The sequence below is a fragment of the Pseudorasbora parva genome, chromosome 9 (assembly GCF_024679245.1).
Source record: "Pseudorasbora parva isolate DD20220531a chromosome 9, ASM2467924v1, whole genome shotgun sequence".
NCBI lineage: Eukaryota > Metazoa > Chordata > Actinopteri > Cypriniformes > Gobionidae > Pseudorasbora > Pseudorasbora parva.
The window spans coordinates 8,284,787-8,302,910 of record NC_090180.1 but is presented as its reverse complement, the minus strand read 5'-3'; the positions used below and the strand labels follow the sequence as shown (position 1 = coordinate 8,302,910).

General features: G+C 36.8%; 1 protein-coding gene across 3 annotated transcripts; it reads left to right on the top strand.

The window, feature by feature from the left end:
- The first annotated feature begins 700 nt into the window (after positions 1 to 700).
- Positions 701 to 17,792, top strand: LOC137090033 (aspartyl/asparaginyl beta-hydroxylase-like). Of its 3 annotated transcripts, none has more exons than XM_067453706.1 (10): positions 701 to 903; positions 5,017 to 5,172; positions 5,328 to 5,372; positions 6,227 to 6,295; positions 12,858 to 12,926; positions 13,478 to 13,546; positions 13,811 to 14,782; positions 15,006 to 15,050; positions 15,196 to 15,240; positions 15,640 to 17,792. In XM_067453706.1, exons 1-10 carry the CDS (start codon positions 867 to 869, stop codon positions 15,645 to 15,647), a joined length of 1,515 nt encoding a protein of 504 aa, XP_067309807.1. In that variant the 5' UTR covers positions 701 to 866; the 3' UTR covers positions 15,648 to 17,792. The 3 variants fall into 3 exon arrangements, with proteins under 3 accessions (XP_067309807.1, XP_067309808.1, XP_067309806.1); XM_067453705.1 differs by lacking the exon at positions 701 to 903 and adding an exon at positions 3,759 to 4,223; XM_067453707.1 differs by lacking the exons at positions 701 to 903; positions 5,328 to 5,372 and adding an exon at positions 3,758 to 4,223.
- The last annotated feature ends 332 nt before the right edge of the window (positions 17,793 to 18,124 follow it).

Here is an 18,124-nt window from a genome sequence, read left to right as displayed (position 1 = left end):
GAAACAAAAAGCTTTTCCAATATAAATGTCAAAATCAGAGTGATAACATAATTTTCCAACACATTTTAAGCTACTGTGAGTAAAGTTACACTGCTTCATTTTAGGATGAGGTGGACAAAAGGGGGGTGGGGCGCGACAATAGAACAATTTGTACCAACAAGAAAGTAAGTTTTCGTTGTTAGTTTCAACCGCTCACAATATAGACTATAGCACTAGGACAAGTCCGACTTATTCAGTTAGTTTAATTTAAAGTATGTTCGTATAACTGTGAAACCAAACTTAGTTCCCCGCAGCGTGTGCTTCTTATTTACAGGCAACGTTTACAAATGAATTTGAGGCAGTAAGTTGCAGACCTCACTTTCCAGGCTCTAAACTGCAGTAGTTTTGCAAATAACCACATATTCAAGCAGAAGCTCATACATCACACAACGAAATAAGTCCAGTTATATACATCAATAAGATTTATAATGTCGTGAAGTGTTTCGCATTCACAGGACAGCATTATGGTGTAAACAGATCAATGATCTCGCGATAAGTGCAACCTTCCATCTTGCCACGTTCCAGTGCTGTAGAAAAAAACAGGGACGAACTGGGCGGTCTTACCTCGCAGGTATCCACACGATTGAATAAGTCATCGACCACTGTTCGGCGATTGGATGATATTTTCATTTTCCCCGCCCACAGCGGCTTTGTTTGAACAGCATTGGTCGAACGCTCAGTCGCTCAAAAGGGGGACGGGTCGCTTTGGGCCTCAGTGTATGAAAGCATAGGGATTTGATTTTGCAGGGCATCACTAGAACTGAGGCTGGAATTAGAGCAATTTCGTTGTGTACTTAATAAGAAACGTCGAAGAACTACCACTTGCAATGGCTAAGAAAAATGCAAAAGGAACAGTTAAAAAAGGTATGTTTGTTTACATTCCCCCCGTCAAAATGCGTGTATTTCTGCGAAGGCCTGAAAGTTAATCAGGCGGCAAGATTGATTTTGTTTATCTAATTTAAAACGCAGTAGGGATTATCAGCCACTACTCTAAAACAAACAGGTCAGAAAATAAGAATATACCCAGTGCACTGTATCAACTACAGTCGTACTCTACAGACTAGGCTACATGAATTGTGACACTGTAACCGCAAATAGTTGCCGCTACAATCAGAGCGAGTAATAACTTTTGTGTCGGAATGGGTTGCAATAAATCTCCCACCCGGATAAAATCTGTGCACTTAGAAAATGGGAAGAAATGGTTGCTGAACTTCTGCATGCTTTTGGTCTCATTTGCACGAGAGCCCAAAGGCCTGGTTTATTGTAGCCTACTGTCTTGTTGATTCCAACTGCAGCAAATGACCTATATTTTCACAAATATTTGCTCATCGTTGGAGTCTAGAGTTACCCCAGTGCCAACTCCTAAATGCTCACGTGTCAATATTGGAAGAGCGTGGGAGGGGTTACACGTGGCCTATAGGGTCCCATGTCCCCATAGACTGTAATTAAAAAGAAAGTTTGCCACACTGCAGGACCCCACTGCTGCTGCTTAACTTCCGGGTGTGGCGTTCAGCTATGTAGCTACTAGTATTGACATTAGTAACTGCGTGGTTATTACGTAAGAGTGATTAGATTGACTATTGGACTTTTGAAGCTAAACGAAACTTTTCAGTTAAATTTTATACACGTATGTATAGATTTCACCAGATTGACCTTACACTGTAAAAAAAGGTTAATTTGAACTATTAAAACTATATAAAATGTTACTGTAAAACCCTAATAATAGATATAACTGCTTCCTCACCTTATACGATAATGTAGTACATTTACAGGACAATACATGGTTATAAAGAAGTGTTTTTAGTCATGCACATGTATAATTTTGCATTATTTGGTGTTCTCCATGTTTTTTGGTACCACTGTGCACATTCTATTTATGTTTATTAGCTACTGTTCATGCTAAAGGTAGTCTTTTTCTCATCTTTTTTTACAACCTGTTTCATAATGGTGGTTACCTCTATATTTAAGTTATTAAAGCAGATCAAGTAGGTTGATCATTTTATTTTAAATGGAAAAAAATGCACAAATTAAAATACGTGTACCTTTTTTCATATATCTTTATAAAATAATGTGCATGGGTGACATGTTGATGTTAGTGTCATTGAGTTGCCACTAGAACCACAATTTCTCATTCCTATTTCTATGTGAAAACTGTAAAATAGGTTTTCATCCATTATGGAAAACTTTTCCTGTAATGATATTTATCCAGACTAGAGCCACACCCATTTAAATGCTGCAAAGTTGGTTTGCAAAACAATGCACTATAAATGCAACAAAGTGAAGCTGTTAATGCCTTCTTTTATCAAATGTGGAAATCATTCCTTTCAGGGATCTTTTCATCTGCGCAGAATAACTTGCAGAGTTCCAAAGAAATGGTAAAGAAATGACTCCTCCAATGATTGCAAGGTTCTGTTCAAATAACCTTGCATGTTTTTTTCAAGGGCATTTCATCTAATACAATTGTCTGTCATGTATGGTTTGTGCAGTAAATATTTTATTTGCTTTTGGTGAATGCAGTGTGAATCTCACGATGTTCAATCTTCTCTTTAATGCAAAGATTGAAGAATGCATTTGTGTGTAATTTAACACTGTTCAGTCCTGATATTCTTATGAATTACTATTTAAATGTGTAACAATAAAAACATGTTATATAATTTAATGTCTTACGTAATCTGACATGTTTAACTACTGTTGTGACACCAGACAACCCACTGTAGCAGTGTATGAACTATTATTGTAAAGAAGTGGAGGTTTACTGGTCATTCAGAATTCCAGTCAGGGGTGTATTCTGATAAGATCACATAAGGGGTTAATGTCCAGGGTTTGATCCTGTGACCAGACAAAAAAACTGCTTGCTTTAAACAGTAGGGTGTGTAGGTACGAATGAAGAAATGGTATTTCAAGGCACACATTCCACTACAGTCTTATGCAAACTGTACTATGAACATTTTGTACCGCAACAGCAAAAACAGTACACAAGTAAAAAAAAAAAAAAAAGTTTGAATCACTGTTTTACATTTCAGCTTAAATGGGGGGAGAGGAAGGTGTTGATTAGGAAACAATGGCAGCCATTTGACTATCTGTAGATTTAGAGACAAGTTGAGCATGTGTGTTTTCAGGGGTGTGTCTAGTTACTTCCAAACATTGCATCTATCTGAAAGATTCAAATGCTCTTGATGCAGTTTTCACTATTACAAGTCCAAACTTTAAGCTTTACCTTCAATGCACATGAAAAGTTACACTGCTGTTCAAAAATGTTGGGGTCATTTAAGATGTTCCAAATCAGCAGAATCCTAAAAACAAATTAACACAAAAATATTAAGCAGCATGATGGTTTTCGATAATAATAAGAAATGTTGACTGTTGAAAATTTAGCTTTTTCACCACAGCATTTTAAAATCTATTAAGGAAAAAGTAATAATTTTAAATTGTTATAAAAATAATTAATAACGACAGTATTTCTGTTTTTAGTGTTTAAATAAATGCAGCCTTGCTGAGTTGTCTTTTTAACAGTAGTGTATCTGAAAGCATATTCTTCTTTTGAGACATTTAGGGGGAGCTTGCTATACAGGATTATTTAAGTACGTTACGATGCATGTTTTTCTGTTCCAGTTACATGGCTGGTTTGTTTTTTGACAAACCAGCCGAAACCACCATGAACATGTTTATTATTTCATCAAGAAACTCGGGAGACCAGTCCTTGTATGGAAAATAAATAGCTCTGTGGCAGGAGAGTCACTGAGTTTGCCAAGATTTACATGCTCCTCTGCCTGGAGGCTTAAAAAAGCCTGGCATGTCATTAAAAAGCATGTATGTAACAAAGCATTGTAGCGTCCATTCTGTGCCGCTCTATGATAAGTATATTAATTTGGATGACCAATCAGTGATTTCAGCTTTCATGTGTGACTAAGAACAGCAGGATGGAGTGGGATTTGCCTCTACCCTTTCCTAAGAGTGCTTGAGATTTTCTGGCTTTCAAGCGGACGGTTCTAAAAATAATCCATTTGCTGGTCAGGTTCCATATTAAGTTCCGGCTCAATTCACCAGGAACAAAAGGCAGAAGACCTGCTGCTGTACGGGGGTTCAGGGTAGGATTGGGGTGAAAGAAGCTCTTTTCTTCCCCACTTTGCCTGGAGGGATGGGGGAGCCTAACGCAGAGGTCAAGGTGGTGAACGAAGAAACCGGTATTTAAGTGTTTTGGAATAAGCTTTTATTATGAGAGACTTTAATGAATCACAGGGATCTGAGACAAAGCCTTATCAATTGAAAATGTATTTAATCATACTGCCTAATTTGTCGTTAATTTGTATTATGTGTATATGAGCAGGAGGAATTAGATTTTCTCTTTCTTTTTTGGAGGCTGTTGGAATGTTTTGGGTGTGAAGTCATATACTATAACACCTGTACAAAGCATAAGATTTTTTTTTTTTCTTTGTAAAACTTATTACTGTCTGTATACGTGTTACTAACGTTTGTAGTGTGCATGTGTGGTTTGACCTAGCAGAACGTAGCGGACAAAACACCTGTTCATTCTTCCCATTAGAGCTCTGAATGCAGATGTATTTATACCACGGTTCCATGAGTGTCAACAGCCCTCAGAATAACTGCACTCTTTTAGACTTTTGTCACCTTGTGATTACTATAGATTTCAAATGAAATATTTCAACATTTTAAAGGGAATCAATCACCTGAAACAGATATCCCTTGAATCGTATACATGCATTTAAATAGAGAAAAAATAGATTGGTCTACAATGGATTTACAGCTTTAAAGCTAATTGTACATGCATATTCTGTCAACCAGTGGCCTTTTAATGCTTATGCTCACAGTAATACTAAAAGCATGTATTCCTCATTTATACATGTAAAAGGGAATTGCTGTGCTTCATTTGCTGTGTTTCATGGATTAATTGGTTCTTTTTATTGATTTTTTTATTATCTTGACATTGTGTATAATCTTCCTTTTTCTGTCCTTCAGAGGCCAAGCCACAGCTGGCGAATAGGAATGGGAAGAAGGCAGAGGTTGGAGGAGGAACCTCGTTCTTCACCTGGTTCATGGTTTTGGCTCTCCTGGGTGTCTGGACCTCTGTAGCTGTGGTGTATTTTGACCTTGTTGACTATCAGGGTGTAATTGGTAAGTCTTTGGTTTCTCTCTCTCCCTCTCTCTCTCTCTCTTTTTTGTTTTTTTCTTCTTCCAGATTTTGTGTATATATCTTGACTGTAGTTTTAAAAATACTATTATATGTGTGTAATTGTTTTTTTGTATATCTGGCCTTAATTTGCATGCAGCCAAAGCAAAGGACTTTCGATATAATCTTTCAGAGGTATTACAAGGTATGACATCTTAACCAGTGATTGTCACCAGTGAATCACCACCATACATAAACCTAATTTCTTTGACACAATCCTCTTCAATTACAAATTAGGGAAGTGAAAGTGTCATTACATTTTAGTGTCATTTTTTTCATATCGTAATACATATATAAATGTATATGCCTATCAACTTGCACTACTGTTAAAATGTTTGGGGGTCAGTGAGATTAAAAAGAAGAAATATACATATTTTATTCAGCAAGAATGCATTCAATTGATCAAAAGTGCCAGTACACTTTTTAACTTTCTGTTCACCAAAGAATCCTAATAAAACGTTCCTTAACATTCATAATAAGGATTGTTTCTTTAGCAGAAAATCATCATATTAGAATGATTCTGGAGGATCGTGTGACACTGACGACTGGAGTAATGATGCTAAAAATTCAGCTTTGCCATCACAGAAATCAATAACATTTATAAAGATATTCAAATAGAATATTTCTTTCAAATTCTATCAATTTAACAGTATTACTGTATTTTTAATCAAATAAATGCAGTCTTGCTGAGTATGAGCAAAACCTTTTGAACAGTACTTTGTATGTTTCAACCATTTGAATATGTATGAAATGATAAATGCTAATGTTAATGACTTCCTAAGGAAAGTTGTAATAGTGTTTTTATTGCTGTGCAATTATTTATTTTAGGATCTATTCATTTTTATATATTTTAATATTAAGCACATTTCTTTTAAAGTATCCCAAAAGAGACCCAGAACTTTGAAATAAGACAAATAAAAGCACTATATTGGTGCCATTTGTTGGACTTTTTGTTCTATATATGGCAATAACTCAACTAAATCGGATTTACATTACTAGGTAAACTTGTGTCCTATGATGCTGATGGTGATGGAGACTTTGATGTGGAAGATGCTAAAGTACTACTAGGCAAGTGCACTGATTTCATTGAGATTCTTACCAAATTATGTTTTGCATGACTGACTTTGGTTCACTTTTGTGCAATGATATATTAAATCAGACTGATGCACGTGCATGGTATTTTTTTCATGCTTTTGTAATCAAAATTTTGTTCAAACCACATGATGAAACTAGAGATTATTGCATTTTTGCATGATTTTGTGAATAAGACCAGCTTGGCAATATTACATTTGACGCCGACAACATGTCATAAGGAGAGAAAATAATTTTCTAATTTTCCAGGTAGTTTAAATGATTTCACAAATAACTGAGGCAATAATGACTTAAAAACAGCCTCATTGGTACTTCCCATGCATGCTCCTTTTTTCCTTTATCTAATTTTATGCTTTTAATGGCATATTTACCCACTTTTTTAAAGCTCTGAATCCTTATCTACTAAACCTTGCAAACCAAACCACCTCCACCCTCTCTCTGTTTTCTTGCTCTCCCACTGTTCTTTCTTTCCCTCTCTCTTTCTCTTTTTCCTTATTTTCCCATTTGCGTAGGGCTGACCAAAGATGGCAGCAAAGAAAACTCAGACTCACTTGAGGAAGTCCTCGATATTTTAGCAGAAGAGGGCACTGATTGGTTTCAAGGTTTCTTCACCTTCCTTTATGACGTTATGAGTCCTTTTGAAACACTAGAGGATGAAGAAACAGAGGCAGCAGCGGAAGATGTTGCTGGCGCGTCACAGACTGAAGGGGTTCAGGGCCAAAAGACATGCGTTATTTTAGGCCTTCAAAACCAGTAGTTGTGTTTTCTTCCGCGATTGTGACAGAAGCACTTTATTAGAGGAGGACTTACTCCCTAGACGACTTAAATCTGTTCCTAACACTTGAAGAAATAGTTTGTTGGGAAGATTGCCAACAGTCACTTTGGAACCTGTGAACTCTTGAGATGATGTCATTATGAACATTTACACCTTTGTAAATATTGGACTTGTGTAGTATATGCTTTGTTGCAGCTCTTTTGCAAGCACTATTTTCAACTACTAATATACTACTTACCTTTTGCATATGACCTTATTGCTGAAAGCTGAACATATCACCTTTGCTGCATGCCTCAGTTCTCTTATATCCTGAAAAAAATAGTATGTATTTCTGAGTCTTGCAATTGAACACTGTACATTTGACATTCTTATTTGTAAACTGATTTTATTTTGTGAATACTTCATTTTGAGACATTTTATATTATACAATAATTGCATTTTGGGATGATTTGCATCCCCAGCAACTCAGTGGAGATTTATCTTTTTGTGTTTTGTATTTCCTTTTAACCTTTTTTTTGGTACTGCAACAAAATGGGCAGTTTTAATTTAAATTGTCAGTTGTTACATTGTTGTTTCTTTATCCTTATACAAGTTGCCTTTTCTCTCCTTCATCAAAGCTGTAGAGAATATTGATAGGCTTGGATATAAAGTATGCATTTATCCCACCTTAAAATCACCATCTTAACCCTCTTACAGTATTACCTCAATTAAATTCAGACAGGAAACTTGTACTATTGCCTATACCAGTCTTTCCCAAACTTTTTTTGCCAGGTCCCCCTTTTGTAGAGAGAAATATTTTGAAGCCCCCTGACGTACATGCACCTACATAAAGACACTCTCAGACTTCTCAACTTCAACGGCTTCTCTTTATGTTCATGATGTGTGAAGTCTCTAATTGACATCTTAACTTCATGCTTCTTGCTGTCAGAAGTTAATATTTTGAGGCATGCAACACAGTTGGTCTATCTCTTTATTACCCATCATTGTACTGTTGAATCCAGGGCGAAATATGCCATGTCATATTTTCTTGTCTTGAGGCTGGCTACACTGATCGAGACAAAGCGATCGTTACAAATCCATTTGTTCTTTGTGTTAGAACAGAAGTTGCACAAGTGCTTGAAGTACTTCAGAAATAGAGCAGAGCATCAGTGTAAAGTCGGGAATTTGTCATGTGGTGCCACATTCAGTGGAGATAATGGCATTGATTACAGTAGGTTTGAATTGCTTTGGTCGCATTGTGACGCTCACCACTGGTGTCAAGTCAACTTTATTTATATAGCGCTTTTACAGTGACGATTGTTTCAAAGCAGCGTCACATTGTTAAATAGGACAATACTACAACAATATATTAGATTTGGCTGTACAGTCGTTCTGGAGAAAACAGTGATGTTATCAGCTTATTTTAATTTATCATATAGCGACAATGTTGGCAGATCAGTATTATAGTTTATGCAATTAATTAAGACCTATTAAATACATTTTATTTGTATATTTAGTTGAATAACTTAGATAATAATTTTACTGTCCCCAACTGAGCAAGCCAAGCCAAAGGCGACAGTGGCAAGGAACCAAAACTCCATCAGGGCATGATGGAGAAAAATAAAACTTGGGAGAAACCAGACTCAGTCGGGGTGCCAGCTCTCCTCTGGCCTATTAACAAACAGTGTATGATTATTATCCTGGCAACCTTATAGTTCAGAAATCACATTAGATCGGAATATTAGAAATTTCTGGGTATCACACAAGAGACGGGTTTATTGAGGATGACACGTCGATTATACAAGAATATGAATATTTGAAGGATCGGCGTCCTCGCGCTGGAGACGGGTGTAGACATGTTGTTTTAATAGTTAATGTTTGACGAATATTCATTGTCTGGGCATCACGCAAGAGACTGGTTTATTGAGGATGACGTGTTGATTATACAAGAATATGAATATTTGAAGGATCGACGTCATCGTGCCGGAGACGGGTGTAGACATGTTGTTTTAATATTGATTCTTCAATCACGCAATGTAGTGGTCTGCTGTGCTATTCCATAAAAACAACCGCTACAAATGATAATAAATCTCAAGAGGGTACTTGGAGTTATCTTGAGGTGATAAAATGTCAAATTACCATTTTGTGTTCAATTTACTTGTGGCCTCATAAGCCAATAATTTCTTCACCCTGAATAACATAACATAATCTGCTGACTATACACTATCCCTTTAGCGACCCCCTTTTATAACTAGTTTGGGAACCGCTGGTCTATACTCTTATCTAAACGAGATTGCACATGGCTATCAATTTAGGAATTTTATCAGTTCTAGACATGAATTAGGTCAGTGGCCTTGCGTAGGAGACGTCACCTGAACCCCAGAGTACTGTAACCGTCAACAATCAGTTCCTACCTGCCAATCTAAAGCACCTGAAATATTGTGCCTGATAAGTAATGCAGTGTTTTATACGGCTTCTGTATTACTAGGTGGGACTTGAGTGGACTATAATAAGTGGCAATAACTTAAATGGTACAAAAAGTACATTTACTGCAGGATTTATTTAAAAAAATGTCTTGTGTCTGTAAGCGTATTCTACGAGAATTAATTGTGTAGAATTTAGGTTAGATTGAGGGATAGTTAGTATTTATCTTTCTTAAGTAATTATATCTTAGTTCAAACAATTTAAGCAAGGTTTTGTTTAATTTGAGAAATCCGCAATTCAGATCATTCGGTTTAATTATTTTACCATTGTTGCCATATTTTTGTTTGGCTTTTGTATTTGTGTTAATAAGCATATTCTCAAATGTTGAAAAAAATAGCCATCACTTGCAAATGTTATTTGTATGATGCACATTGTAAGGTGTTTCTCGATAGCGTATGTCTACTATTTACAAATAATTTTTCTCAGCATTTGTTTTAAAGTACGCATTACCAATCATTACATGAGTCATCATGTGCAGTGTTTTGTAACACAAAAATCTATGAAGATATCAAAAGCAGGATTTGCATGAGACGACTGTTTTGAGTAGCGTTGCTGACTTTAATTTGCACCGTCTCATTTGCACTAGATGAAAAGTCTAAAGATGTTTCCAGGAGAAAAGGTATTTGGCACACGTGGTTTGAGTGCATGCAGCTGACAAGCCTCTTGTGTGATTTGGGATTTAAAGTTTACTTGATCGGCTTGTCTCTGTTTGCATGACTGAGTTGACATCAAATACGTTAGGCTACATATTATTTTTATGTTTAACCGAGGAGTGTTTAACAATAAGACCTCTTGTAGTCGACATTTATGAGCCTGCATGTACAATGACATTGTCCAGTCTATTTGCAAATAATATTAGCTAAGTGTGGGCAAATGTATCCTAAATACATAATCTTCTAACGTAATGTAGACTAGAGCAGTGGTTCTCATCTCAACTGGGAAGCAAAGTTCCAAGGGGGCCACTGGATGACTGAAAGAGTTACTTCAGCGATTAGCATATGGCTTTGTATCAATAGAAACCCTGGAGTATATTCGAATGATAACATCCCCCATCCCCCCACCTTGCCCCCGCATGTTTACCTCAGCTCTCATTACGAGAGCTCATTCAGCTCATTCATCACGGTGAATGTAATCTGAATCCTGCTGAGTTTGGGCTGTGACACTCCCTCAGCGGCTAAATCACATATTGAACAGACACATCCAGTTTTTAATTGTAGGGTCTGTTCTCTAACTGAACTGATTTTATGAAAATGAATGCTGTCATGGTGGGAAAGTGATCCAGTAATCTAGTAGCGGTGGCTTTGGGAGTGGCCTCGTAGGGCAGCAAAGCATTCTGAGAATTGTTGTCTTTCATCTCCATGAGACAAATACATTTTCTGTCTTTTCTCAGTCTAGAAAGCATCAAATGAAATAATTTTAAATTTCTACTACATTAATGACCCCTTTTAAATACAGATCCATCTTCCCAGCGCTGAAGTACCCCTTTAAATAATGTCCATTAGGTTTGTTATATATCTTATTTAATCAAATTTATTGTATCAAATAATTTAGCCTATATGAGTGGCCTTTGAATATTGTGTTGGACAATTGGGAAGCCTTCTAGTTAAATCAGTTGAGTGTAACGTTGTACAACCACGATTGGCTGAATCCCAAATGGCAGAGTTTATATGCACTTGTGGATTTGCAATAGCTGCCGCGTGTGCGTGTCAGTTAAGTCCACGAGATCGTAGGGTGTCCCATCCATCATTTTAGGTTTCAGAAGTGTGCTCTCAAGTGCCCCCCTTAGCAGTCGTTATGCAACCCTTGATGTGCACTTCAACCGAGCCTGCAAGTTCGCGAGCTACACAGAGGACTTTACCCGGCAGTCAAATCGGCATACCGTAACGAAAGTGCTCTGAGGAAGACCATGGGGTTTTAGGTTGCCATTTGGGATCCAGCTGTTGTAGAGGATATCCTAACATACTAATGAGGGAGTTCTGATGTGAAATGATTTGCATCTTTTCAACTAATTGCGTTATGGGTTGAGGTGTGCATAGTGTTAGAAATTAAGTTACCATGATTGCATCATCAAACAAAGTTTCTCCCCAGAGCTTTCCCATGCCAAAGATGTTGGTTTGAAGCTAAGGGAAGCTCTAAAACAGCAACTCACCATCATCCATGAAAGAGTGGAAGCCAGGAAGATAGCTAAATTGGCACTGGCAGAAGTGAGAAACATCCTAGCCAAAGAGGAGGAAGAGAGGACCTTGAACCACATCAGAGAGGAATCTGAAGCCAAAGCTTGGGAGAGGGCTGAGGCTCGGCTGAAAGAGGAAGGGGAGAGAATAGAGAAAGAGGATGTTGAAAAGGCCATGGAAAGAATTAGAAAGGAGAAGGAGGCGAGAGAGAAACTGGCAGAAAGTGAAGAAGGAAAGAAGACTAAGAAGGTGGAAAATGATGAGGTGAAAGAAAAACCAGGGGTTGAAAAGAAATCTCATGAGAAACCTGTTAATGATTATGATGATGTTAAAAAAGTTGAGAAAGACGCAAAGAAATCCAAGAAGGCTGCAGCTAAAAAGAAACTGTAAGGCATTCAATGGCAGATCATTGTTTGTGTACATGACTTGATCTCAGCCCGTTAAGAGCAGTTTTCAGAGACCACCCCATATAGACCTTTTGTCTCTGTTATGAGATAAACATCACTGATTATCTCTCATTGAGATTACTAGGAGCAGAATCAGAACCAGGTGCTAAATGCTGATCGTCAGGTGGAAATTCTTTTATTTATCTTAATGTTTGTTTTGTTTGAGGGTAGGATCTTGGTTTACTCTTAAATACTAGCTATAGTGTGAGATTTCAACATTGATGTTTTTCTGATTTTGTTCGTTTATAATAAATAAGTTGCACTACTTGACTAAGAGCGAAAATTCTTGTCATCAATAAAATATATGAGTACCCTGATTTGCTTTTTTGGTGCTTTGAGTGTTTTCTTTTCAGTGTTAATTGATATAAGAGCAACACAGTTGCACAGCATTGAAACTGGTCTTTTTCTTCACAAGAATGCTTGTATGTCTCTTGATAATATCTATAAACCTTTCTATAAATATTCCTTTTTCCTCTCCTGTTTCCCTGTTCGTCTGTTTTTAACATCTCAAACACATACATTTGTGTCTGTAAAACAAAGAAAAACAATATCTGTACAAAAGTAAACCAAACTGCATGTAAAGGTTATTTAATGCATTTTATAGATTAGTCATGTGCTTTTTTTTGTGTGTGTATTTTACACTTGCCTCATATATGCACATCCACATGTAAAATCCTTAGGACTGAAAGATAAGCCCACCATTGAGAACCGTGAACCAGTTAAGGCAGCCTCTGAACCTGTGGAAGAAGGTAAAGTAGAATCATACACAAGAGTTTTATGCAATAGATCAAGGCACAATGCAGTGAGAATGTATTGATGCATAGATCATAGAAATATTTAAAATAAAATTTGGAAATTTGCAAGTTGCTGCTGTTTTTTTTTTGTGGCAACAAACCTTACATTTTTAAACTATATGGGGAAAAAAGATTAATATGGGCATTAAAACACTTGACTGCAGAAGAGTGAACTTTTATTTTTTATAAGTATATATATGGATTAAATATTATCATAGTGTTATACATATGCACCACCTGTGCACTATCTAGAAATTATTTTGCTGGTCAACTATGAACACTTGTATCTGAAATGCCGACCATTGATAAACTAGTCTACCACATAAAGCATTTATGTAACATGACATGAGAGTAATCACATTGACCTGTAATGAATAGTAGACATTGATTGAACTCTTTTAAATCTTAGTAAAGTATTATTATACAAGCATATTTTATGACAGATAAACAAAGGCTTTCAATAATAATAAAATAGTTCAAGTTGAATAGTTGTGTTTCCTAATTAGCTCCAGAACCTATTGTGGAGGAAGAGATCCAAGCCAGTAAAGTTGAAGAAGCAGCTCGGCCACCTCCAGGTACAGCTTATGATGTCCTTTGAAGTTAGTTTGTAACTGTTGCTATTTTTGACTCATAAGTATTGTGCTGTATTAGTGTATGCATATAGTGTATATACTTCACAACATGTATATAACTATACTATACTATAGCACTTATACTATAACTTGTCCTAACCACTGAATTTGATCATGTATGAAATATACTCACACCAAGAGGAGCATAGTATATTAGATTTTACTAATTTACTAGAACTATATAATAGATTATTTTTCTCCTTGCAGAACCAGAGACTGTAGAGGAGGAGCCAGTTGCTGAGGATGAACCTCTGGAAGTAGATGAAGAGCCCTCTGCTGTAGAAGAGGAAGTAGATGAGGAGGAACCAGAGGTTGAAGAAGAGCAAGAAGTTCCTGAGGAAGAACCTGAAGTTGTGGAGGAAGTGCCTGAGGTTACAGAGAGCGTTTCAGTTGAGGAGGAGGCAGAGGAAGGGCTTACAACAGAGGAAGAGGTCATACCAGTTGAAGAACTGGTTGAGGAAGAGGCTGCAACATTGGAAAAAGATTCACCAGTTGAAGAGACAATAGAAGTAGAAGAAGATACACCAGAGAAGGAGGAAGTAGTTGAAGAGATTGCACCGGTGGAAGAAGCAACTGAGGAAGTGGATGCACCTGTGGAAGAGTCAGTAGAAGAGAATGCACCAGTGGAAGAAACTGTAGAGGAAACCGCACCAGTTGAAGAAGCTGTTGAGGAGATTGTACCAGTAGAAGAAGCGGTGGAGGAGCTTAAGCCAGTAGAAGAAGTGGTGGAGGAGCTTGAGCCTGTAGAAGAAGCGGTGGAGGAGCTTGAGCCAGTAGAAGAAGCGGTGGAGGAGCTTGAGCCAGTAGAAGAAGCGGTGGAGGAGCTTCAACCAGTAGAAGAAGCTGTTGAGGAGCTTGAACCAGAAGAAGAAGCTGTAGAAGAGCTTAAACCAGTAGAAGAAGCTGCTGAGGAGCTTGAACCAGTAGAAGAAGCTGTTGAGGAGCTTGAACCAGTAGAAAATGTGGAAAAATATGTAGAACAGGAGGAACCTCAAAAGGCAGAACCAGTGGAAGAAGTAGAAACACAGGAAGAGACCACTGAGGAGTCAGATCCTGTAGAAGAAATTGAAACAGAAGAGGAACTTATAGAGGAAACAGATGAGACCATTCAGGAAGATGAGGACTTAGAAGACTCCACAGTGGAGGAAACAGAGCTTGAGGATGAGAATATGGAAGAGGGTGAGTTTTCTTGTTTTACAAGTTCACCCAGGTGGTGATTATACAGCAACAAGGAATAATACACAAAATGTATTTTCTATATTAAAATAGTACATTTATGTGGATGCAAACATTACCTGTTAACATCAGATACTGCACAATCAGATACAAAAGAGGAAGTGTAAAATGTATTGACAATTTCTTTTTTAAATGTTTACTTGTTGTAAAATGTGTCTTTTTACAGAGGATGCAGCTGCTGAGGAAGAGCAGCCAGAGGAAGACTTTGAAGGTTGGTAATTTAATGTCATGTTTATACAAAAAAATCCAAAGAAGGTGAAGACTTTCTAATGTGGAAAATCTGTACAGAAAAATACAGATTCATACAGTCTTGTCTAAGAAGTAATTATATTTTCTTCTTGCTTATTTATTTACAGAGGAAATTAACCAAACGGAAGAACAACTCGAAGAAGAGCCTACAGGTAATCAAATTTTGCAATTTATATTCCTTTTCATAATGGTTTAATAAGATTTAATCAATTTCTTTAACTTTTCCCCTCTTTACTTCTCCTGTCTACTTGTGTGTAGAAAAACACACAAGTAGTCAGCTCTCTTCAAAAAGAAAATATTTCAGAAAGATATTTTAAATTCGGAATAAAATGTAACTACATGGCAGATTTTTAAATGATGCGTCTTAACAGTTCATTAATTTTAGAATAAATAAAGGACTTTCATTCCTAAAGCTGCCATTTGAGAGTTGCGATGCTTTTTCTTTTCCTCTAGTTCACATATTGTTCAAACTGTCTCTGCCTAATACAGTGTGTGCTTTAACTAAAACACATCACCTTAAGTGTATTTAATGTCAATCATTTGTTTTACAGAAACATAAAACATTAGGCAGTATGTAAGATGCGAAGAGGACCAGCACCACATGGCATTCCACTGGAAGTGTGCAGCTGCCAAATCCCACCATGGAGTAAAAAAAAAAGAGAATGCTACTATATTATCCTGTCATTTTCCTGGATTTTTTTTTTTTAACACTCAAGCCTTTTTGTTAATTGATAATGCAGTCTCTTGTGTACAAGTACACATTTATTTGAATGTTTTGTCAACTTTTTGTTTGGTGGTTTGACCCCCCCATTCCCTTTCCCTTTTTTAATTACAGTCAAAGCTTTTTTTCCCCTATCCTCTAACAGATGTGAAGTAGCCATTTTTTTAATGATCATGAATGATAGTTTGGTTATAGTTTCCCATTTGTGTACAAACACCTTCATGTTGCTTTGTAGCTCGGAGATCTTCACATTCATCAGTGTCTCTCTTTGTTAAATCTGACTATTTGCTTTAATGTGAAGGTACTATGCAAAGCTGCACTGATCTTTTGCTCTTTTACCCTTAGGTTTTGTACTACCGATATGTATTGAGTCTACATTTCCAATGTTGCATATCAAGGACAAGTTTATGCTGGCAGGTTAACCAAGATAATTGCTATGTGAACTGTGTATGAATGGGCGTGCATGTGCATGTTTTTTTGTGTGTCAATTTGAAAAAATTAATGTTTAACTTTATGCGAAGCAATCGTTTGAGCCATTATTTTCTCACTAGTATGTGTTTATGGTGTTTTCCTATGTGTTTTTCAGTGTATGGTCAACATTTAAGTACCTCCGTGGATAATTTCCTTAATACTGTAACTGTTTTGCTCAGAGCTCCGAGAGCAGAGAACCTGTTTTTGCATTTCTTCATTTAGGAAATGTCACTCTTTTAAATTCAGAAGCATAAGTCTGCCCCATCAAGCTTTTTATTTATACTCATGCTTTTTTCAGCAAGTCGTGTTTCCTAGGCTCATGATTTGACTAGCTCGATTTCAGGCAGACACTCCAGCTGCTGTGCAGTATGCGTATGAGAAACAGTGTTGTTTAATAGGATTGTCATCTTCTTATCTAATAACTGGTGAAGGATGCCCGCATAAATATGGCACAGCCTACTTTTCAAAATGTTTTATTTTTGTAGCAGGGTAAAGATTTTTCCTAGAGCTTTTTGTGGGACGTCACAAGTCGGTATGCGAATTCATTTGTCAAATGTAATGCACTGCCTGTGTTGGCAGTGCCAATGTGTTGATTTCTCTGTGCATTTATTCTGGCCCTTTCAACTGTTGCAGGCACATCTGTAAGAATACAATATAGAAACAATACAATTTTCTTGTTCTACATTCAGAAAGAAAGATGAATATGGTATTTTGTCTATCTCGGCAAGACAAAATTTGTATTTACTATTAATGTTGTCATGTTTATTATTACAACAATCTAGCTTTTACACTTGATGCAGAGTAAATGGTTAAGAAACTGAAAACAGGTTTGATCTTTTAAAGGAAACCCAATTTTGGCTCCTGAATTGTTTCACTGTGGATGCATTTTTTTCCTTGTAATGTTGTATGTTACACTGTGGTTTTATGGAGCCTGCCAGAATAGATGTTGTTTTTGTGCTAGACTTTAGGAAATGCTGCAAATCTCTTCAACAGTTTCATAACATAAACAAGTGGCTGCAATGTAGTTTTTAGGGGTTGCTTTTTCTACAACACTAATGGGTGTTTTTCGACCTCTAACACTTTTTTGAAGTCAATGTGAATTTTAAAGTGGTATTAATTTCTTGTTTAGGATTTTTAAGGATTTCTTTTCTTTAGGATTTGACTCTTTATAGTCAAAATGAATTAATTCTACAAAAGTGTTAACTTCTCAAAGCCATATGTGAAATTTTGGGTATAGCAGCCTTAGGTATGGGTCAAGCTCCAAGGGACAGACACCTCACAACCAGCAATAACACCATTTGTATAGGGGGTATTTTTTATTGAAATCCACATACAGATGTTTACTCAAGGCTTTCTATTCAGAGGTTTACATGAAATCCTGCTGTGCTGTATAGGCTAACTCATTTTAAGTTATTGAGGCATTGCAATTATAGGGAGTTTTGGGTGACACAAATCTGTAAACAACTGTAAATGTTTGTTTGAGTGCTGCAATAAAGATTGGGACAACAAAGTCACAAAGTATTCTTTTTTTGTTTTGTTTACAAGATTCCATTCCTGGGTCCTATTGCAAAAACCTAGGATAAGGGATCCTGGCTAAATGTATCCACTTAATAGAGTTATTTTCCCGTTATCGTTCTTGGTGTGAGTGCCTTCAGAGTACGTTTACACCACAGCGGTGTACTAAATTTTGCATACAGATGACAAGATCACCAAGACATCCCTGCTAAATCCCTTACCCTAGTTTTGTGCAGTAGGCCCCAGGGGCCCGTTGTTTGTATGTCGCTAACTCAGTTGGCTGGATTTGATTGTTGACGATTAGGCTCGATCTCTGATTGTTTGGTTCT